The 24,254-nt window shown below is 36.6% G+C and overlaps 1 protein-coding gene across 1 annotated transcript; it reads left to right on the top strand.

Annotated features, from left to right (window-relative positions):
• The first annotated feature begins 1,642 nt into the window (after positions 1 to 1,642).
• Positions 1,643 to 20,411, top strand: LOC133865019 (uncharacterized). Its single transcript, XM_062301483.1, has 10 exons — positions 1,643 to 1,952; positions 3,730 to 3,856; positions 4,312 to 4,398; positions 15,615 to 15,700; positions 15,780 to 15,995; positions 17,483 to 17,664; positions 19,054 to 19,212; positions 19,311 to 19,391; positions 19,476 to 19,530; positions 19,884 to 20,411. Exons 1-10 carry the CDS (start codon positions 1,842 to 1,844, stop codon positions 20,091 to 20,093), a joined length of 1,314 nt encoding a protein of 437 aa, XP_062157467.1. The 5' UTR covers positions 1,643 to 1,841; the 3' UTR covers positions 20,094 to 20,411.
• Positions 20,412 to 24,254: the final 3,843 nt, after the last annotated feature.

Raw genomic sequence — 24,254 nt, 5'->3', positions numbered from 1 at the left:
TTTTTTGAAATAACTTACCACTTTTATTGTTTCCACCTTTAAAACATATATATTTTTTTTTACCGGGAAGCCATCATTAGAATGTAAGCAAGAAAGATCTCGAGGTAGATGTGGTTGCATGACGTGATATTAGCAATCCTATATATTATAAACCGGTTAACGGTTATTAACCACTTTTATCTATCCCTAAAATCGCTAACCTCAACCAGCCTAGGCGATTATGCGGTTTCCAATTATTAGCGGTTAGTGGTTATTGCTAACATGAGAGTCCATTGATTTTGTGCTCTTGTGTAAGCACATGTACACAGTGTTCTCATGACATAAATTAATTATAAACTGGTTTGTAGTTAATTCCTACAAACCAATATATTAAAATCATATGTGCTCCTAAAGCACGTGAGAAACACATGCGTTATTATCAATGCTATTAAAAAAACATGAACTTCTCACATGCTAAGAGATACTTGACGATTTATTAAATTAGTTTGTATTTAATTTATGCATGTGTTCTCAGGTATTGTTCTCACTTAATTGTTGTATTATTGTTATTATTATTATTATTATTATTATTATTTTTAGAGAAAAGTACACATAACCTCCTCAAATTACCACCTCATTGTCAATGTCTCCTCCAAACTATCAATTGTTTCAATCTCCCCCCCATAAACTAACGAAAAATGTCGATGTCTCCCCTAATGACAAAAATACCCTTTATAAAATTATTAAAATTAAAAAAAAAACAATTATTAAAAAAAAATCTAAATAACAAAAAATTATAGAAAAAAAAAACTAAAAACAAAAAAAATAAAAATAAAAACATTTTTAGTTATTTAATTAATTGTTATTATTATTATTATTATTATTTAATAATTTTCACTTATTTTTTCGTTTTTTTATTTTTATTTATTTTTTATTTTTTGGGTTCGTTTTTCCTTTATTTTTAAAAAGTTATTTTTTTTACTTTTTATTTTTTACTTATTTTTTTTTTCCGAGTTTATAAAGACATTTGTCTTATTAAAAAAAATTTACGGTCATTTTTGTCTTTTTGTTTGTCTTAGGGAGATATTGACATATTTTGGTAGTTTGAAGAGAGACATTGACACAATTGATAGTTTGAAAGATACATTGATAATTGAATGGTAGTTTGAGGGATAAATGTATACTTTTTTTTTCTTTTTCCCAAAAAAAGGGTATTACTGTATGAAAAATGTTACATGTATTTAAATTTTTATAAAATGAATCTTACTAAGATGATATGAAGTTTATTCATTAGTATTAGTAACATTTTTTTTATTAATTATTTTAATCATCTTTAATGAATAAGCTTTATATCAATTAATAAGACTTTAATTTATTTATAAAAATTTAAATATATGTAACATTCCTATAACTGTAGGCAGTCCAATTACCATGTTAGTGTCTCCAAGGGGTAGTTTAATCGGCTGGGAACCACGTCTCAGGAAGCGAAGGTCACTAGTTCGAATCCCTCTTTCCCCTCTTGTGTGGATATGTAAAAAAAAATAAAAAATAAAAAAATAAAATTACCATGCCAGTAAACATCGGCGATTCTACGAAGTATCGTCTGTAGAGAATTTGACCGACTAGACTGAAGGAAGTAACCATTGCAATTAAGTTACAACCATCCGCACCGTATTAGAAACTCAAGGCCCAGGGATCCATTGCCCCCAAAGCTCCACGCAGGCGTGCTTCAAACCTCGAAGCTTTTATGAAATCCCTCCCATCTCTACCATCTCAACCTTCCTCCAAACTTTTCTAGACCGAGAAAATTGGGAGAGAGGAAGAGAAAGAGACAGATAAAATTTTCGAGAGAGAGAGAGAGGATGTCTCTAACGTGTGTGAAAATGTCGGAAGATGTGTGGTTAACATGTCTGACGCATGCATTGTCCACAGAGACCGAAGAGATCATGGGGCTTATTCTCGGTGATATTGAGGTTCACTCTTTGTTGCCCATTTCCAATTTGTAATGTTCTTTATTTTTTATTTTTTTATTTATTTATTTTTTTCTTTTTAAATCTGTTGAGAGTTAAGATTGCTTTGTGGGTTTGAGGGTTGTACTGGAATTAGAGCTGAAATAGTTGGGTATTTGTGGGATTTGGGTTGTTTTCTGAAATGGGTTTTATGAAATTCTAGTCGTGTTCTGTTCTCTGTGGTTTAGTGTTAAATTGGACCGTTGGGAATTGCTCTTCTTTAAAAACAATGACTCGGGTTCTTTAATATATTGATTTATATGGTTCTACTTGAACTGCTTGTAGATGGGTGTTTTCTGAATTTTAATGAGAAATGTGGGTTTGTTATTTTTAAGTCGGAAAAACAGCAATTATTTTTCATCAAGAACAAAGAACAGAACAATTTTTGTTATACTTGAGAACATTACTGTAAATGGAGAGGAAAGAAATTTGGATTATTTGGTTCTCCAAAGTCTAGCTCAAAATTCTGCCAATTCCTTCCACCCCCACCCCCCAGATACATGCATACTTTTCTTCTTTTCTCCCATAAAGCTTCCTTTCTGAATCTTAGCTCTCTCTCTTGTTTATTCTTACTACATGCTGATTTTATGAATCTGGAAATGAAAATTGTGCTTTTGGAACTTCGGCTGTAAATAGAAATTATGTGCAGAACCAAAATTTAAAATTTTGACCTACATTTTTTTTTTTTTTTTTTTTTTTTTTTTTTTTTTTTTTTTTTTTTTTTCTAGTAAGGTTTTCGGTTGGTTATTTTCTATTGCTTTTAGGATTAAGATGTTATCTGAAGCCTTTAACGAAATGTGGGATCTTTTCTAAAATCTCTATGTAGATCTTTCTCCATAGTAGGAGGACAAACATTATATATAAAGGAAGGTGAATGCAGCTTCATGCTAACTAACGATGTTTTGGCTCACTTTTCTATAGTTATGCGATATGCATAACATGCTTTGTCCACTTTTGAAGCACTTGGGACCTGTGATTGAGAATAAAATAGAATACTGATTTGCCTTCAGGTTAGTCAAATAAGAGATCCAATACATTTTTCAATTCCAATTCTATATTTAGATTCCAAATTCCTGTAGCTCATTGATTATGTGCATGTTTTGGGACTTACATATCTTTTAGACCAGTGGGGTGGGATCCTAGGTTATGTGTACATTGTGCAATCCATTCCATTGTTGGGTATCCTGTAGTGCCATCTTGTCTTGCCAGCCTTAGGCTTGCACCACCAGTTTCATCTCAATATTCTAGATATCAGCCTCTAGTGATTACGTGCCTCACCTGTTAGACCTTCCCCAGGTTTTGTGTACATTGTGCAATTCATTCCATTGTGGTGCATTAAGTTTGGAGAAAATCGTTAGTGGACCTTCCCCAGTGCTTGGGCCTGATAACTTGGATGGATCCCCAACTATTTGATTTTGGTTCTTGAAATAGGCCAGACACAGGTTTCCCGCTGCAATTCCATCAATCAAGTGTTACTTTTGAATTTTGTGTCCGGTACAGTGTCTGTGTTAAAATATGAGACTTTTGTCCATTGAAGAATGTATGACACTTGGTTGATGGATCTGGTTCTTTGAAATTTTTATTTGGCAGGAAGTGAGACGCTTGTAAGTTAGAGATTTATTTCTTGTAAAATGTTTTTGTTAAGCTATGTTTTGCTTTTTATTTGTTTTGTTTCTTTGTCTAGCTTCATTTTGTGTTTTTATGTTTATGATGATGTTAATTCTGATGTTTGGAATTTCAGTACTCAAAGAATGGGAGTGTAACTGCACTAATTTGGGGAGCATCACCTCAAACTCGATCAGATCGGCGAAAGGACCGTGTGGAGACTAATCCTGAACAATTGGCTGCTGCATCAGCTCAGGCTGAGATATCCTTAGTTCTTCTTCACGTGCTTAATCTACCTACTTGGAATTATTTATTTCTTAGCCTTGACATATATACTCAGCGGTTTTTAAAATTGATCTTGATCAATGAAACTACTGTTGCTTTTGCCATGATAATGATATTTTGGACATATATACTTTGCACATTTCTTGTACGAGGGTTGTGCTAAGTTTCTTTTCAATAAATTATTATTTATCAGAAAAATGATAATGGTATTATGACATTAAATTAATGATATATAATGAAATTGTCATTGTATTTCCCCAACTCAGCTTAGCTTCTGTTCTTCGGTCATTTTTTCTTTAGCAAATCAAAATTTCATTGTCAATCAAACAAATGTGATTTGCTAAAGAATGTAGAGCTTTTTTAGAAGATAGGTTCAATTAAGTAAGTGTCCTTCATATTTCATGTGATGTTGAGCAATTAACTTTAGAACACAGAATGACCACATTGACTGGAAGAACGACAAGAGTAATTGGGTGGTATCATTCACATCCTCATATTACAGTTCTTCCTTCCCATGTTGGTAAGTGTTGACTATCTACTACTGTATTCTTAAGTTTATTTTCTTTAGGATGTTTCAATCTTGTTGCGTCCGATGTGAAATTTTTTTTGATGTTTGAATTTTGTTTTACCAATTGATAAAGATAATTTCTTTTAGGGCTTTATTACTGTATGTTCTTTATATATATATATATATATGTATGTATGTATGTATATATATATTTTTTTCATTCTTTCGGTGCTTTATTCTAATATGTCATCAAGATTTTTTCCCATTATTAGTCTTGACATCATAATTTCTTACATTAACATGATAGCCTTCTTTTTTCCTGTGTTTTCTTTTGTTCCATCCTATTTTTGTTCATTCATTTTTCTTTTTTATTTTAATTGTAAAACTATGAAATATGCCAAAGATATTTGTGAGAATTTGTTTTCCTATTGTTTATATGCCAAAGATACTTATGAGCAATTATTTCTATTATTAATATTGAAATATCTGTAAACATTGATGGACATTGGTCACATGGCCACATTGGATATTGGCAACCTACATGGTGAGTGGCTACATAACACTTAAGTTTGCAGATATGCAAAAAATGCTAAGTCACGTATCTCTATTCTTGATGATTTTGTACAGAAATAACTAAAACAATATAGTTGGACTTCTGAGGTCCTCTAAAATGCTAGCCCTTGCATCAAGATCACTGGTTCCTCAATTTTCCTCGTCAGTTGTTTTCCCAATCAAAAGGTAGATGTTGCATGGCTAATTAACTAGGAGAGCTTTTTCACAAGGTCGTTAATAATCCTCTCGTCCTAGTACTCTGACTGCTCAAAAGCAATAAAACATAAATGGTAAAGCAAATAAGTTATTGAATAAAAAAACGAAATTACAAGTTATGACAATTGTCTTTTATCTTCGAGATTATGAGATAAGATTATCTCATAGAATCTTTGACTTGGTCTTGTCTCTTATCTTCAGTTACTGGTGGATGACTTGTATCTAAAGGAGTCAATCCAATAATGACTAGTCAAATTCCCAAACAGCCATCAAGAAACCTATCAGTGTACAAATCCATATGTTTGTACATTGGTGCGAACAGAACCACTAATGAACCTAAAATGTAACAAAGAAGTAAATGTGCCTAGCAATGAACTTGAGTGCAAGTAACTAAGGAAAAGATAGAAGCGTTCTACAGCCCCTATTATCAAAACTATTATCAACACATCATTGAACCAAAAAGAAAAGGCGAAGAAGCTCATGCACCTATTAATAAATCTGAGAGCCATTTGCTTAGGTGCATCTTAAACACTTGTTTGGCTAAAGCAGCCTCGATACAGAGTGATGGACTCATAACTAAATGCTAGGTAATACACACTTATTGTCTTCAAAACTCAATGAGAATGTTTTATCAAAAGGAAGGGAAAAGATGGGAAGGGGGTGGGGGGAGACATTACCTCAAATTGGATCTGATATACAATAAAGCAGCTAACTGTCAGGATACTAATCCAATAATTCTGAAGAGGTTCAATATATTTATGCTTGATGAAGTGTTTTCATTGCTATAACTTGGGAATTATTCTTTTTTGTTTTTTAAGTTTATTTTGCACAGTAACAATTCCTTGAAATATGCCAAGTTTTTGTTGTTTTCAACATTTTCAAAATCCTCATTGATGCTATCTGTAGTATTATACTCCAGGAACAAAAACATTTGTTCCACGGCAAAGTTGTTTTTTTTAGAGAAATTATAGCACAAAAACCAATAAAAACAAACTCAAACTTTGATGAAAAACAACAGTTAAGAGTTTAGAGAACTCAGTCCCAAAAGGCATGTATATCACGGTAACAAAAATCTCAAATGAGGCGACTGAAGCACCAACAAAAAACAAACACTAATAACTTATACGCCAGCTATGAGAGTCCATCAACCCAAATGAGGCAAAGACACACTTAGATCAGAGAATGGATCATATGCTTAAGAACTCTTATGTTTGACAAGCAAAGGTTCAACCTTTTAGATATTAAAAGATTATGGTGGTTGGAGAGGCACTCACATGGACAGATTGCTGTCAACGTTGCAGGTATAGCTCGATCAGTTGTGGAAAATGGTGGATAAGCAATGGCTATGTGGTCACTTCTTTTGGTGCTTTGGCAGAGATAGAAGAAGATATGGGCAGTTAGGGTTTCATTTATACAGGCACATTGGGAATAACATCAAAAGTATATGGTTTGGGAAATGATATTCCGCATGAGATGAATAACTGTGTTCCGCAAAAGCGTCAAATTGAGGCTTATGTGAGTAGTTTTTCAGCTTATGCGGGTTCCCAAAAAGTTCTATTTGAATGACAGAAAAATGAATAAAAATGTGCATAGAGTGTATATCGTGTTTGAAAGCTATTTACATGACTCCCAACTACAGGGTGAAACGGGCTTTCCGACTATAGGTAGTAGTTGCGTTGGTTTTGGTTTATTTCCTTTAGTAGTAGAATAGAAAAGGGACATAGGGTTCAGAAATATTTTAAGACGTGTAAATAGGTTTGAGACAAATGTGAAACATGGATCACTAGTTGGCTTTTGCATTACCTTAGGTTTTGTCTTAGATGAGTACTTGTGACTATTATAGGCATGTTGAACCACCACCTAGGATAGAACCTAGAATCTAGCGTGCTCTTGATACCTCTGCATATATTTAACTACCAGGCTAGAGGGGCTTCACATAATCATGGAAATTTTTTCCCTTTTTTATGGCTATCACTTTTTCATGTCTTTGCCCTAGTATTCTAGTATAATTTAGATTTCTTCAACTTATTAACTATTTCTAATGAAATGCATGACATTATTTTAACAACCTTTATTAATGCACATTTATATAACAAAAAAATGTATTAAGGTGTATTGAAGTACTGCACTTTTAGAATAGGTTTTTTTTTTTTTTTTTTTTTTTTTTTTTTTTTTTTTTTTTTTTTTTTTTTTTTTTTGTAAGTAATCGAGATATCATTAAAAGTATAAGGGGCCTCCTAACTGAATCAGCTACTTGGCGTCCTTCTTTAGATGGTTTGGCGTTCCCTTGTTTAGATTCTTCCGAAGCGGTTTGGCTGGAGAGATCATTTCAAGAGGAGGAGATTTATTAAACCTTGCTGAGTATGGAGGTAGACAAAGCACTAGGTCCAGATGGCTTCACCATTGCTTTCTTTCGTTCTTGTTGGTCCATTGTGAAGGCTGATCTTATGAATTTCTTTCATAATTTCCATGAGCATGAGAGGTTTGTGAAGAGTCTTAATGCTACTTTCATTTCCCTCATTCCAAAGAAGCTTGGTCAATTGGAGGCAAGGGACTTCGGACCTATCAATCTGATAGGGAGTGTTTACAAGATCCTGGCTAAAGTTCTAGCAAATAGATTGCTGCCTATAGTGAGAAACCTTATTTCCAACAGTTAGAATGCTTTCATTGGGGGGCGTTAGATTCTAGACTCTGTTCTTATAGCCAATGAATGTCTGGACAGCAGATTGAGATCAAGAATTCCTGGGGTTTTATGCAAACTTGACCTGAAAAAAGCTTTTGATCATGTTAATTGGGGCTTCCTTTTCTATATTCTGAGGCGTATGGGCTTTGGCCCTAAATGGAGGAAGTGGATTTTAGCATGTATTTCCACGGCTCGCTTCTTGATCCTGATCAACGGCAGTCCGCATGGCTTCTTCGGTAGCTCAAGGGGTCTTCGCCAAGGGTATCCTTTATCTCCGCTTCTCTTTGTTTTAGTCATAGATGCCTTCAGTAGGATGCTTTTTAGAGCAATGGAGGGGGGCTTTCTTTCTGGCTTCCGAGTTGACAATCGCAACAACTCCCCCTTAGAGATTTCACATCTGTTGTTCGCAAATGATACTCTTATTATGTGTGATGTTGACGTGGATCAAATTCATAATTTGGACCACAGTCTTCTGTGCTTTGAGGCCATCTTGGGTTTAAAGGTTAACCTTCAAAATCCCTAGTTAGTTGCAGTGGGAGAGGTCCCATTCATTGAGGGGCTGGCAAACATCCTCGGTTGTAATATCTCTTCTCTTCCGTTGCGTTACTTGGGTCTTCCTCTTGGTGCTCCCTTCAAATCTTTAGCCATTTGGGATAGGGTAATTGAGAAATGAAAAAAAGGTTGGCGAGTTAGCAGAAGATTTACTTGTCCAAGGGAGGACGCCTTACTCTCATCAAGAGTACGCTTTCTAGTATTCCCACTTATTTTCTTTCTCTCTTCCCTCTACTAGCTGGCATAGCTAAAAGACTTGAGCGTTTTCAAAGAGATTTTTTGTGGGACAGTCTAGGTGGGGAACACAATTTACATTCGGTAAACTAGAAGACTGTTTGCTCCCCAATTGTGAGAGGGGGCTTAGGCGTCAAAAACCTTGCTCTGTTTAACAAAGCTCTGCTCGGTAAATGGCTTTGGAGGTTCAGGAATGAACACGATTATTTATGGAAGCAGGTGATTGCTTTGAAGTACGGGATCCAGAGAGGGGGGTGGTGCTCTGAGGAAGCACGAGGTTCTTATGGGGTTAGTCTCTAGAGGTATATTAGGAAAAATTGTGGAGCTTTTTTGAATTATATTTCCTTTAAAGTTGGGGATGGCCTTCGCATCCATTTCTTGCATGATAATTGGTGCGGTGATAGTGCTCTAAAGTGTTCTTTTCCTGAATTCTTTGCCTTAGCTCGTAACAAGGAGGCTTTGGTTTCAGAGTACATGGATCGCTCCAGCCCGCACACCCTTTGGAATTTTAATTTCATGCGAGATGTTCATGATTGGGAAATTGAATATCTAGATTCTTTTCTCACTCTTTTATACTCCATGAACCCACGTTCAAGAGCTACGGATAGCATGGTGTGGACTCCTTCAAGCTGGCATGGTTTTGCGGTAAAAAGCTACTACACTATTTTATCTTCTCCTAACATTGAAGAGCCTGGTTCATTCCCCTGGAAAAGCATTTGGAAGGTGAAGGCCCCTCCGCCCATTGCTTTCTTCTTATGGGCCACAGCTCTGGGTAGAATCCTCACGGTGGACAATCTCAGAAGGTGGGGGTTTCAGCTGATTAATCGATGTTGCCTTTGTAAGAAGGATGAGGAAACTATTAATCATCTTCTCCTCCATTATGAATTCTCTGTAGATATCTGGCACCTAGTGCTTGTCAGTTTGGGGTCCTTTGGGTCACACCTGGTAACGTGCCTCAACTGCTCCATTGTAGAAAATTTCTTGGGCATGGACATCCTAGAGAAGCTATCTGAAAAGTTTTTCCAGCCCTCTTAATGTGGAGCATTTGGAGAGAAATAAACCGTCGGATCTTTGAGGATAGTGAGTCCAGTGTGCTTCTTAAATCCTCCTTCCTGAGATCTCTCCTGGATTGGGCCCTTGCTCATGTTCCTACCTTCTTTTCAGGGAATTTGGTAAATCTGATTTGTTTTCTAGATTGTAACAATACCTAGTTCTTGGTGCTCATTGTATAGCAGTTAGTTCTTTGGTGCTCTTGTTTTCTTGTATACTCGTGTACGAGGATTTTCCTCTTTTCTCTATAAAACTTATTATTATTCATAAAAAATAAGGCGCCTCCAGCTACACATGAAGTATATAAGAGAAGCTACCTAACTAGTAGGAGCAAAAAAAATTAAAAAAAAATCATGATAACTAATCATCAAAGGAAAAAGAAAAGCGGTTGTCCAAAGATACAAGGTCCTCAAAACTTCTATCATTCATTTCCCTCCATTGATACCACAAATGGCACGAATGCACAATCTTTCACACAACAACACTCCGAGTGCTGCTGGCAGTCCACCAACAAGCATTCAAGTCGATTGCTCGTCTAGGAATAACCCAAGACATCCCAAAATGACTTAAGAGAACATTTCAAATGGTCCAAGCAACTTCACAATGAAGAAGAAGATGGTCTACAGACTCCCCATCCCTTTTACACATATAACACCTACCAACCACAATGACACACTGCTTCTGGATATTGTCCATGGTAAGGATCTTTCCTAGGGCCATCGGCCAAACAAAAAAGGCCACCCTCAACAGGACCTTAATCTGCCAAACACTCTTTCAAGGGAAATGAAAACCATCATTACAACCCATGACACTGTAAAAGGAATTAACACCAAATAACCTTCTTTTAGATGGGACCTACCACAGCTTGTCTTGCCCTTCCCGTCTCATTCTTAGTAAATACAACACCTTGAAGAACGAGACAAAGGTATCTACCTCTCAATTATGAGCCGCTCTAACAAAGCTCATGTTCCACTAAATACTACCTTCAGAAAATTCCACGTGATCTGCAACAGAAGCATCCTTTGCGCAAGCAGTACCAAATAAAACTTGAAAGGCTTCCTTAAGGGCCATATCCCCGCACCAAAGATCATGCCAGAATCTAACTTTGGAGCCATCTGTCACCATAAATCTGGTATGACTACAAAACTTTCCCTAATCCTCCTAATATTCTTTCATAAACCCACCCCATACGCCCCAACATGCTCATTAGAACACCACTCTCCCATGGACTTCCAAATTTAAAGCCCACCACCACTCTCCACCAAGCCACTCTCTCTTAAGCCCATAGCGCCAAAGCTATTTACCTAAGAGAGCATGATTGAACCTTAGCAAGTTCCTAACCCCCAACCCTCCATCAGGGATCGGCGTACAAACCTTTGACCAACTCAACAGGTGATATTTGAAAGCCCACCAAGTAAGAAATCACGTTGAAGCTTCTCAATACAGTTTGCAACACTCGTAGGGAGAGGAAAGAGGGACATGAAGTACGTAGGTAAGTTGGATAAGGTGCTCTTGATATGGGTAATCCTTCCACCTTTAGACAAATACAACATTTTCTAACTAGCCAATTGGTGTTCTATCTTCTCAATAACTTCGTCCCATATATGCTTGGCCTTATAGGAGGCCCCCAACCGAAGACCAAGATACTTCATGGGTAGAGATGCAGCCCCACAACCCAGAATCCTAGCCAAGCCAGTGACATATCAATATTTCCCACTGGACCCAATTCCGACTTGGCTAAGTTTGTTTTCAAACTTGACACAACTTCAAAACATAAGAATAAACTCCATAAATTGTGTAGATGATTTGGGTCGGCCCCACAAAAAAAAGGTATCATTAACAAATAAAAGATGAGAGATATCAGTCACTATCCCCACAGAGAAGCTAGACAGCAAACCTCCACTCACTACAGCTGAAATCATCATGCCCAACGCCTCCATCACTATGACAAATAGCAAAAGAGACAGAGGGTCTCCTTGCCTCAAGCCAAGAGAACTGCTAAAGAAGCCTGTAGGAGAGCCGTTCACCAAAACCGAGAAACACACCGAGGAAATACAGCTATTCATGAGCACCATTTCCTCCCAAACCTGCACCTTCTTAGCATGTACAACAAAAAATCCTAATTAACATGATAATAAGCTTTTTCTAAGTCCATTTTACAAATAACTCCTGGTTCTCCAGATCTCATTCTACTATCAAGGCATTCATTGGAAATAAGAATAGGATCTAGGATCTGGATGAACGCATTTTGTGACTTAGAAATAATTTTCTCCGACACCATCTTAAGCATCTTCACTAGAATCTTAGCAATAATCTTGTAAATGTTACCCACTAGACTAATTGAGCAGAAATACTTGGGGTTGATAGCTTTTGGAATCTTCGAAATGAAGGCGAAGAACGTAGCATTAAGAATTCTCTCAAACTTACTACTAGCATGGAAATCACGAAAGTCCTTCATGAGTAACCGTTAAGGCCCGGCGCCTTGTCACCATTCATAGCTTTCACAACCTCCCACACCTCCCTTTCCTCAAAATTTTTCTCCAACCAACTAGCCTCAGCTGCATCAATAGAATCAAAGCAAAAGAGCGTCCACCACAGGCCTCAAGCAGAATTGCTCGGTGAACAACTTTTTATAAAACCGGACACTCAGCTTGCTAATCTCCAACCGGTTTGTAGAAATTGTGCCATCAATCAACAAAGAGTCAATGGAATTCCTATTTTTGTTGGAGCTAGCCATTGTGTGAAAAAACTTAGTACACTCGTCAACCTCCTGTAACCACAACCCCCTAGATTTTTGCCTCCAAATCACCTCCATGAGAGTACATCTTTCTAACTTGCTAAGAATTTCTACCTTCTTCATTTTCTCCTCAACGCGTAAAGCCCTTTCTTCTTTAAGGACCTCAAAAAATCATCACTCTTTAAGAGAATCTTCTTCCGTTTTACATTGCCACACACCTTCTCATTCCATTTATTTAAATCAATTTTCAAGGCCTAAGCTTACTTGCTAAAACAAAGCTCGTCAAGCCTTGGTAATGATAAGAGTCCCACCATTTTTTTTGTTGAATATATAAGAGTCCCACCATTGTTTCACCTTGTCCATAAAACCTTCAGATTTTAGCCACATGTTTTCAAATTTGAAGGACCTACTACTCCTTAGAAAGTCGCCACAGTCAAGGAGGATAAGGAAGTGATCCAAACAAAGTCTAGGAAGCCTCCTTTTGGAAACACTAGGAAACAGGGCTTCCCACGCCGGAGAGACAAAGAATTTATCAATTTTGGATCAAGATGCGAATCTCGATTATTCGATTGAGTAAAAGTTACAAGAGGGAGGTCCATCAGTCCCTACCACTACCGTCGTTGGTGGACGTTGACGTTGATGTAGAGCCACTTGAGTCCCCAGGATGTTGACGTGGAAGCACAATAGTGCTCACGTCGAGAGGGGAATCCAAGAGGACCACCACCTTCCCCAACTTAGCAGAAAAAATCTTCCATCCCCGCCCTTCTCACCCCTCCGGGACTACAATGCGACCACAACAACCGCCCACCACGTACTCCGCCACCTTCAAATACCGGCATGCGCTGTCAAAGCCTTTCTGAGCAATGAAAGCCCTGTTTCCCTCACTAGATGAATTGACGAATTTTGTGTCCTCTGGCAAACGAACCAATTTCTCTATCGATTATTTTTAACCAAGCAATACTAAATTTTCCAACCATCAACACGTGGGACAACCCATGTCTTCTTTCAACCCAACGCAAAACTAACCCCCCGTCTAGCACCGATAGCTCAAACACTTCAGATTCTACGTAAAACCAGCTCACGTATCCCATCTTCCACTAGCTCTAACCCCAAAGGAAAGACCTAGAGGAAACAAATGAGAGAAATGTGTCGACACACGCCGACGAGAGGGAGAAGAGAACACTTTTAGAATACTAAAAGACTTAAGAATTAGAAAATACTAGCTCATAACCCGCGATTCTAAGGAAGAACTTAGCTTTTATATATATATATATATACAAAAACTGAAACGATTCTAAATTTTAAGGCGTTAATGGAGAGAGAGAGAAAGAGAGACATGCGTTTATTGTAACGTATATATGGGTTTTAATACGTATTAAATAGACCGGTTCAATTTTATTTAGAAGACCGGTTCAATACTTAAAGGACATGTTTTTTATTTAAAGAGAGAGAGAGGTAGAAATTAGAGAGAATTTAATAACAAAATTTCATGTTTCTATTCATTTTATATTCAACATAAGAGAGTTAATTAGGTATATTAAATGCATCGTTTATTTTACTTGAAATACATGGATCGGTTTTTTTACTTAAAGGAAGAGAGAGAGGTAGATATCAAAGATAATTTAATAACAACAAAATTTGACCTTTTTATTCATTTTCTATTCAACATAAGAGAGTTAATTAGGAATATTAAATGCACCATTTATTTCACTTGAAATACATGAACCAGTTCATTTTTACTTAAATGACCGGTTCAATGTTTAAAGGAAGAGAGGTAGAAATCAGAGATAATTTAATAACAAAAAATTTGACGTTTCTATTTATTTTCTATTCAACATAAGAAAGTTAATTAGGAATATTAGATGCACTGTTTATTTCACTTGAAATACATGAACCGGTTCAGTTTTACTTAAATAACCGGTTCAATGTTTAAAAAACATGGGTTCATGCCGCATGTCATAGTTCTAGGCCAACTCTAAGTTGAAACTTGGCTTTTATATATATGATATGACTAGAATATTACAAAGAAGGCAAAGCTCTGGCATGAAGCATATGCAGTGTGATAGAAAAAGTGAAAAGAGATATTAAGAGAAATATATATTTTTTTTTAATGTAATCACAAGTATTATTAAAAAGCGAAAATGTACAATCGAAGTACACAATATGTATATAAGAGAAACACCTAATTAAAAGAAGAAAAAAAACTAATATAGATATTAAGACAAATATTAATTTAAGCCTCACCCTAGAATGCGGTTGAAGAGAGGTATTGGCACAATATCAGTCTAGAAACTTGTTATTCCAGCATTAGTTGGTTGTATAAGTCAAAAGGAAACAGCTATAAGTAGTGATGAAAAAAGAAGAAGCTGAAAGATAAGGCACCTGATATCCAATATGCTTGTATTAGTGGAGAGCAGGTGCTCCAATTGTTCTTTCCTTTGCAGCATTAGCCTCCCAAAGTTTCTTAATGAAGACCACCTTGATATACAACTTTTCAAATAACCATCTTTCTGCTGCACTATTTGTTGAGCTATACGTGAACCATCACGCCTACACTCAACACATACTAACCCGTCAAGATTGCATTCACCCATCATATAAGGATGAGTGGCACCATTTGTCTCTAATATCTATGGCTCTAACACACCTTGCTTACGAAGATTGCATTCACCCATCATATAAAAGTTTTTTTTTTTTTTTTTTTTTTTTGTTATGCCACATTCGGTGTTGGAGTTATTGATTAGTTGGGGAGCGGCTATTGGGAGTCGGCATGCGAAAGAGGTTTGGCGGTTAGCTCCTCTTTGCTTGTTGTGGTGTATTTGGAGGGAGCGGAATGCTCGTTTGTTTGAAGATGTAGAGACACCTATGGTGGAGCTAAGGAAGCGGTTGCTTAACACTTTATACTCTTGGATAGCGCCATATCGTAGTTTGAGTGTCTTTACTTTTGTAGACTTCTTAAATTTACTTTCTGTTCGACCCGCTTAAGGGCTCTCTTGTATACTTCCCGTGTATAAGGGTTGCGCCCCTTAGCGCTTTTCAATAAATTGCTATTACCTATCAAAAAAAAAAAATGTTTTTTTTTTCGACTGTTTCATCTATTCCAGTGCCTATAGGTTAGATGTGGAATTTCTTTTTGTTAGACATTCTATTGTTAGGGTTTGTCACTGGAAATTAATTACTAGTTCTGCTTCCTAATTTTTGCAGATGTGCGGACTCAGGCAATGTATCAACTTCTAGATTCTGGGTTTATTGGGTTAATATTTTCCTGTTTTAGTGAAGATGTAAACAAGGTACGTGTTGAATGCATGGTATTCAGGAAGTAGCCTTGTAAATTTGCTCATTTTTCATTCTTACTTGGGGTAATTGTAGGTTGGGAGAATCCAAGTCATTGCGTTCCAGTCCTCAGATGGGAAGCAGAGTCACTTGTCAAGACCTATATCTCTGTCCCCTGTAAATAGAAGTTCTATTATAGATGTTGAATCATCTTTAAGTTCCTCAGAAAATGCATTAGTAAGATCTGGCTCTGCAAGGGCGGAGAGCCCGGAACAAGACACTGGAGATTCAAGAACTGCTGGAGCTAATAAGGTATACATATCTTTTAATCAAGCTTGAAATTTGAAATATTTCTTTATCTGGCAGGTGAATCTCTAAATATGACGAAGTTTGGAAAAACAATAGATATTTTTAAGATGATGGAGGATTTTAGATTTGCTTCATGCTTACATTGTGCCGCATTAGATGAGCATTTGGAGAAAAAGGGGGTTATTGGTTAGAGTTTGATTCTTTTTGGAGAAATGACATGGGTACCAAATTTTTTACCAAGAAATGGATACCAAACTAATGTGGAGCTCATTCATTAGTACCCGTAGCATTTCTCTTGATTAATTGTTTTGATCCTCGCTAATGAATGAGCTCCACATCAATTTGTTACCCATCTCTTAGTAAAAGACTTGGTACCCATAATATTTCTCTTTCTTTTTGTGTGACTATTTCAGCTGTCTATTGTATAGATAAGTTGTAGTTTCCTGAATCTCTCATAAGTTTAAATCTCTTAATTTTAAGTTTAAAGCTGGGTTTTATGCCATTGCACAGAAACCTAGTGGCCTATGTATCCAGTTATTCCTAATGCAGATCTCATGGCTTCAGTTATCCAAAACTGGTGCTTAGTGGCAATATTTAGTTTTGCATCAATTTATAAGGTTACCTGATGGCCAAGAGAGCTGGGGTACTTTTTGCATACGAAGATAAAGAATGTGTTCCTAAAAAGGCAGACATGCACACGTTCACATGAGTAAATTTTGGAAAATTATCGAGTTACAATTTCTTCATGTGGTTTTTGGATTACTGAAATCAAATAGTGTACTTTATCTTTCTAAATTATTATGTGTACTCAATCACCTATTTTGGTTAAATCATGCAGGGAAGAAAAGTGCATCTAGCCTGAAAGTTCCTGTTCCTCTTTTTGGTCAATTGGACCTGATTTTAATGAGAGCGACTATCTCTATTCACCTTCCTCCTTATCACCTATAAATAAATTGTAGCATAAATGATTCTAAAAGATTTTTTTTTCCCTACTAGAGATTACTTTTTTATCCAAACTATGTTCCACTTACGTGCTTGTTGTCTAGGACAAAAAATGATACAAGTTCATATTTGAGAAGTTTTCACTTTAAGTGCGAGCATATGAGATAATGTGGAAATGGTGAAGTTTTTGGCTCCTTTCTTGATCATTGTCACCTAGTCCAGTTACTCAAGTCCCACTGCATGAGATTAAAGCAGCCTTGCAACCTATTATCCCGCTTGGTATTGTTCATTATAAGAATATGTGATCGCTTTTAATTGGACTCTCTGATTTGAGTTCTTTTAGCTCAAAATGCTTGTATGCTGTCGAGGAAACTGACTGAAATATATTGGAAAATAATTTTTTGACTAGACTGATTTCATTTACTATCTGACCAGCCAGATGGGTGGTCTTGGTTTGAAAAAGCTCAATCACCCCTGCGTGGTATTTGTGCCTCACAGTTTTTATAATTGTCACTAAATGCTACATGTGATTATTTATGATTGACTAGGGTGGTGGAAGATCCTCAGACTTGGGCATTTTCTTTGCTAATGCGGATGCCAACTATATAGGGAGGGAAAAGACGGGAGGAAACCACACTGACAGCTCAGACAACATCATTGTGGATATAGACCCCATGGATATGTCAGAAAGTATGCAAGAAGCAATGCACCGTTCAAATTTGGACATGAGGTAACATGAATATGTACTTGATCACTTGGTATCCTTTTCAGTTTTTATAAATTACCGACGGAAATTAGGCAAGGTTCTACGGAGGGTGTCACTGATATTTGTTATGTGCCTATTTCTATTGGTAAATTTTATCGAGAGTACTATTGTTTATATCTGCCATCATCACAAGCAAGATAGTGGTGCCCATTTAATTCTGGCAGAATTTTCCTTTAAATTTGTAGAAAATTGTTTTATTCTGTTACAATATCCATCCATGTGACTTTTGATATTCAACCCTGTCAGATGAGAAGTATATTTTTTCCATTCATCATTATATTGTGCTATTTTTCTCCTCATGGTACCTGTGGAATTTGAATTTTCAGACCTGTTTTAGCCTCACCAATTACGCCGTAATCCATTGAGGTCCTATATTTTAGCTGTTTCAGGCCTTGAATTTCCTCTATGAAAATCAAGTGTAGAAGGTGGGAATCAGGCATCCTGGTGCGTTATCCTTTGATTTAGCCTATAGCTGAACCCTAGGTTTCTGCTGATCCATTCCCTCATAATGTTATCGAGAAATTAAAAAGAAAGATCAGGACATAAACTAGCTGATGTAACCAACAGCTGCAATGGAAAGTGACACAAGAACTTTTGCTGTAAAAACAGTGTTCCAATGATGGAGAGATTTAGAGTGCAAATAAGTCTCTTTGTTCAGAAGCATGAATATTAGAGATTACGGATCAACTCCATTGAATGCGATCACATTATATAGACAATTGAATTACTCACCCTGTTTGCTGCAGTCAGAAGTAAAAAGAGACTAGCTGACTTATAAAATGAAATGGCTGAAACACCCTAGATTTCAAAGTACTTAGATAGTATTTTTATGTTGCTCTTTGCAATTACTATTACAGGTACCCAGGGGCTACTAGAGGAATGGGAAGTCAAAACTCATTGTGATTTTAATATTTCTTTTGTTAGTTTGTTTGTGTTCCCCGAGGGAAAATGTTTCTCCTGCTTGGTGCTGGTCTTTATTTGTTGCTAATGCTTGATTAATAGTTTTGCCTGTCATCTACTTGTAAGACAAATGCCTCTCTTGTTTTCATGGATTATTCCTACTAACTTGCAAGATTTTAATGTGTATCATGCATTGAGGGGCAGTTGAGATGACAAGTTGAACTTGGATCATTTAGGGCTTAGAAGTTTTTGTTGTAATTACCTTTTTTCTTTTTAAAATACACTACTTGAATTTCTTCTTCTTTCTTCCTACTTTATTTTAAAGTTTTTTAACTCTTCTAAGAAAAAGTGTGTTTTATTTAATTTTCATTTGCTTTCTGTTAATTAAGGTCTTGTTCTATCTGGGGTTGTTAAAAGCACCTTAAATGTTGAATGGCTTTTGTTTTCTTGCAGTGGTGCAGAGTATATCAGGAAAGAAATTCCTCTTCATGTTTTGACAACGTCATCCCTTATTAAGCTTGATTCACCTTTAATGTCATTTGCGGACTTGCAGCGTGTGATATATGAAGAGGAGCGGGCCGCTTATAACCAAGCCATATTGCAAAATATGAGGTGGTCAAATCATATGCTGCAACTAGTTATTATAACCTCTACTTTCTTCATGTTTTTATTTTGGTCTTGCTAATCATTTGCTATTCATTCTAATACAGGGATGGGAAAGTACATCCTCTTACTTTCATACACCACACCTCAACCTATCAGGCTTCCATGTGCAAATTAATGGAATATTGGTTAGAATGAAATACTGCATACCTCTTTTTCAATTGTTTGTGCTTGGCTTTTGGTTTGCACTCACTCTTTGAAATCTATTGCAGTTTAAGTCCTGCCATAAATGCACTCCAGGACCGCTTAAAAGAAAATGAAATTCGGGTATAGAACAAAACTAAAAATATATGCATTTTGTAGACAGGAAGGATGCTTTGTTGATATATATTTTGTCGATGTCAATAAGATTAGAATTGATATGGCATACTGTTTTGAGCTTCAGCCATTTCAAAGTTTCAATCTTTATCTCCATGCAAGTCCTATGTCTAGTTGTGTCCTTTTATTATCCATTGTATCAAAACTTGTCCACTTGCTTCTTCAACATATGCTCCAAGTGTTTGCACAAGGCCATGAAGAATCATGCTGATAGATCGATCATTCTTCAATTTGCTTATTACATTAGCATCGATATTTCCTATTTGAAGTATGTGCAAGCTGACCTGTTTTTGCTTAAGCAGTTAGCAACACTGATCAATGAAGCCAAGACTTTAGAGACCGAGGCTCCTAAAGGGGGTGAATCAAGTCCAGGAGCTACTCGTCAAGTTGCATCTCCTGGTGTCCGAGGAAATGCTTCCTTTGGTCACAGGGATATGTATAGTTCAAATGAACCCATTAGCACGAGGAGTGTTGCTGGTTCTGGAAGCCGGAGCAGAAAAGTGTCTCAGTGAAATAACAACATAGAGCCTCTTCCCAGTGCATGTTATAATGCAGTGTTCAAATTATATTATAAGCTTCGATGCCGATGTATGAGATTTAGTTTTTTGCTAAAATGAATTGTGTATGGAATGTGGCATTTGGTGACGCTCCAGAAATTTTCATTTGTTTTTTTTTTCAGTTTGGCATTCTGGAGTGAAAATGACATTTGGAAAGTAGTAGGATGCAAGCTATGTACAAAAAGAAGAAAAGTAGAATGTAAATTGCATCTGTACTGTATTGTTGTTTGCACATATAATGTTATTAAAGTTGAAAAGAAATTGCTTTCAGCATCATGGTTGTGATATCAAGCAACTATTCTTGAGTGTATATATACATATGTCTTGCAGCTATGGGAATTTCCACTTCATGATTATTTGAGAAAGGATTACCAAAAGTAAATGAATTTTGTAAGTTAATGTATACTATAAGTCAACAAATATCCTCGTAGGGACAAAGCATTATAAGGTTACCATAATAAATACAAAAACATTAATTAAATGCATGGTAAGAAAATAGTTTTGAATTAAAACTATGAGAAAACTTCATTTATCACATTTGATCTTTCATTACTTTTGCAATCATACTTTTAAACTTTTAATAGTGTCAATTTAGGTCACTATTTTTCCATATTTTGCAATGTCAACCCTCCCAAAATTGAATGTTCCTTGCTGAATCTATTGAACGTCCGTTCATTTTTATATATATATATATATAAACTTTAGGTAAGAAACAATTCTTGAAGTTAGAATTAGAAAAATTTAAATTCTCTTTCTTACTTTGGAAATCCCTTCAAAACAAAAGAGTGCTACTACCCAAAAGTGCAACCCAACCTATCGATTCGGTGCATGTGTGTGACCTAGTAAACCTAACTACTATACGTCGGATTCTAAAATTACTCATTACAGTTGGCATTGTCCTCAGTAGTGTCCTCGGACGGGTCCTGTTCCTCCTTGATCATTGGTACGTAATCTTCCCCGATGCTTAGAAGAAAAGCTACCCTCTGGCGATGTGTTCCCTCCTGAAGTGCTTCGGCTTTTAGCAGCCGTATCTCATTTCATTTTAGCTCTGCATACTGGTCAACCACATAGGACATGTGGGCTGATATCTCACACCTCATTTTCATACTAAGGCAGGGATTGTGCGCTCTAGGAATTGGCAGGAAATCCCTTACTGTGGATACATTGCGACGTTTCCACTTTGCTGGAGTGGGGCTCATTGTCACTCTCATCTTGTCACTTGAATATTCTTCATGGGTTGATTCATACTTTGTGGGCCAGTTGGTCATTAAGAGCTCGGGCTTGCGTATCGCAGAAAGGGGATCATAGCCTACCATATAAGACCCGTACTCCACTAGCCAATCTCTTAACATCAACTTGTGCCTACACCGGTTACGCATCATCTGCTCATGTAGCATAATTAGACAACTGGAATACGCCAACTGGTGAGTTAAGTTTATTCCTAAACCCTTATTTTGTATTCGAGCCGAGTTGAGCCAAGCTTGAGGCTGTCGAACTCGGCTCTAATACAAAACTCAAGAATTCGAACACGGCTCAAGCTCGAGCCGAGTTTTGATGTTTGAATTTGGCTAGATTAACAAGTCGAGCCCCTAGTCGTACTCGAACCATTATAAAGATTTGAACTTAAAAAATTCATAATTCTTTACATATCTGTAAAATAAAATTTCCTTATCTTTAAAACTCATAAACTGTGATGATAATTTTTTCTTTTTCCTTTATCATTAGTCAGCTTGAGCCGACAAAAGATCCATGACATATTTATAAATTGTTATTTTACTTGGCCTCGTTAGTCAACTTAAGCCAACAAGAGACACTCTGAACAATATGCACGATAAGGTCCCGTTTGGTTCATAGAATAGATCTCTGGAATGGAATGACTGTTCTTATGGAATAGTCATTCTTTTGTTTGGTAGGAGTCTATTATTTAGAATAGTTATTCCCATTAGAATACCTATTCCTTTACGAAGAGGAATACTTATTCCTCTAAAAAATGAGATGAATAGCTATTTCTTGGGGTAAAGACAATATTTTCTAGAAAAAAACCATTTATTTTATATATATATTTTTTTAAAAAACTGAAAAACAAAAAAAAAGCCAAACCTTTTACTGGCTGGCCGGCCAGCCCATATATGGAGCCGGGGGTGGTTGCACATGGGTTTTTTTTTTATTTATTTAAATAATTTGATTTTCTTTTTATTTTTATTTTTAAAAATGTGGGCTTTTTTTTTTAGTAATTTTGATTGGATTCCAATTAAAATATATGAGTTCTTACCAAACTAAAGAATAGGAATAGCCATTCCATTTCGCCACCTTCTATTCTTAGGAATAGTTATTCATTCTCCTAATGAAATAGTCATTCCGCAAACCAAATGAGGCCTAAGTCTTTTTTATAGATGTAGGAGGTGGGGACTTTTGCTTCTTTTGGTGCGGGACAAACTTCCCTTAAGCCATTAGGAGACCCGTTGGCCTTTACTAGGAGGGAGCGTGTTCTACACAAGATGCTAGGTATCAAGATCACTAAATATTGGTGTTAATCAATTTATTGAACAGAAAAATAAAAAAGCTTAATTTACTTAACTTATGCACATCTCGGAGGTAGAACTTAAACTCTTCAAGGACTTCCGATGGCCAAAAAAAATTTACATGTAACCTATTTGGTAATCATGAAATCTTTTGCTTCAGATCTAGCAATCCTGAAGTCAACTTGCAAAATTATCTCCTTCATTTCAAATTAAGCTAGTTATATAGTAACTATTAGGGGTAATTACCTTTTCTCCCCATGAATTACAGGCCTGTGTCATTTTGCCCCAACGAACTACCACTTCGACCAAAAAAGAGCATCAAACTACCATCTTTACATACTTTGCCCCCTTCCGTCAGGAAATCCCGTTAACTTGGATGGAATATGCTATTTTTTACTGTTAATTTTGATTTAAAGACCAAAATGCCATCTACAGTAATTAATAAAAAAATATTAAAATTAATATATTTAAAAAAAAAACTGAAGGAAAACGGGTGGCGGTAGCCACCCCTTAGGTGGCCGGGTGGCTCGCGGCCCACCTAGAGGTGGCCGGAGCCACCTTTAGGGGTGGCCCGCGGGCCACCCACGGCCTCTGGGGTGGCCGCGCGGCCACCCTAGAAAAGACCTAGGGTGGCCGAGTGGCCACCCCTTAGGCCGGGGTGGGCCACGAGCCACCCCAAAGGTGGCTCGCAGGCCACCCGACCACCTCAGGGGGTGGCGGCAAGGCTGCCGCCACCCCCTTTTCCTTCAGTTTCTTTTTTTTCTTTTTTCTTTTTTCTTTCTTTCTTTTTTTTTTTTTTTTTTTTTTTTTTTTTTTTTTTTCTTCTTCTTCTTCTTTTTGTTTAAGATGAGGGTATTTAGGTCATTTTTGAATTTGAATTAGGGCATTTAAGTCTTTGCATGAATTAGACTGACGAAAGATGGCAAAATATGTAACGATGGTAGTTTGATGCTTTTTTTTGGTCGAAATGGTAGTTTGTGGGGGCAAAATGACACAGGCCAGTAGTTCATGGGGGAAAAAGGTAATTACCCCTAACTATTAAATATGTTAATTAACTTAACCATATGTCATGATTTTATATAATTATATACCATAGTTAATATACACTAACACATTAATTATTGTCATATAATTATATAATTAAATATGTTATAACTAGTTGTAACAGATTATCCATTTCTTTTGTTTTTGGGGTAATTACCTTTTCCCCCCATGAACTACCGGCCAGTGTCATTTTGCCCCCACGAACTACCCCTTCGACCAAAATAGAGCATCCAACTACCAATTTGACACCGTTTGCCCCCTTCCGTCAGTCAGACCCGTTATGTCCGACGGTCAACTGCTCACGTGCATGTCAAGTGCCGTCTACCCCATTTTTATTCCGAAAATGCCCTCCGGTACGATTAAAGGCGAGAATACCCTTTTTAGCGTGGAATACCTCAAATGCCCTTGAATTTTGTTTCATTCTACCCTAATCTGCGCCGCACACTTCACTATTTTCGGATTCAAACCACACTTCACTTTGAACACTGAAAACCCTAGAACAACATTCAATCCTCACGCAATCTTCGAACATCAAAATCAGCCTATAACA

Source organism: Alnus glutinosa, chromosome 3, assembly GCF_958979055.1.
Source record: "Alnus glutinosa chromosome 3, dhAlnGlut1.1, whole genome shotgun sequence".
Lineage (NCBI taxonomy): Eukaryota > Viridiplantae > Streptophyta > Magnoliopsida > Fagales > Betulaceae > Alnus > Alnus glutinosa.
Note: the sequence above shows the minus strand (reverse complement) of the source record. Positions and strands in the feature narration are given on the sequence as shown.

Bases quoted from the DNA above. Each gene is read 5' to 3' on its own strand.
- LOC133865019 (XM_062301483.1), top strand. From the start codon at position 1,842: ATGTCTCTAACGTGTGTGAAAATGTCGGAAGATGTGTGGTTAACATGT. The intron at 1,953-3,729 runs GTTCACTCTTTG...TTGGAATTTCAG, and splicing joins TTATTCTCGGTGATATTGAG to TACTCAAAGAATGGGAGTGT. The intron at 19,531-19,883 runs GTATAGAACAAA...TTGCTTAAGCAG, and splicing joins TAAAAGAAAATGAAATTCGG to TTAGCAACACTGATCAATGA.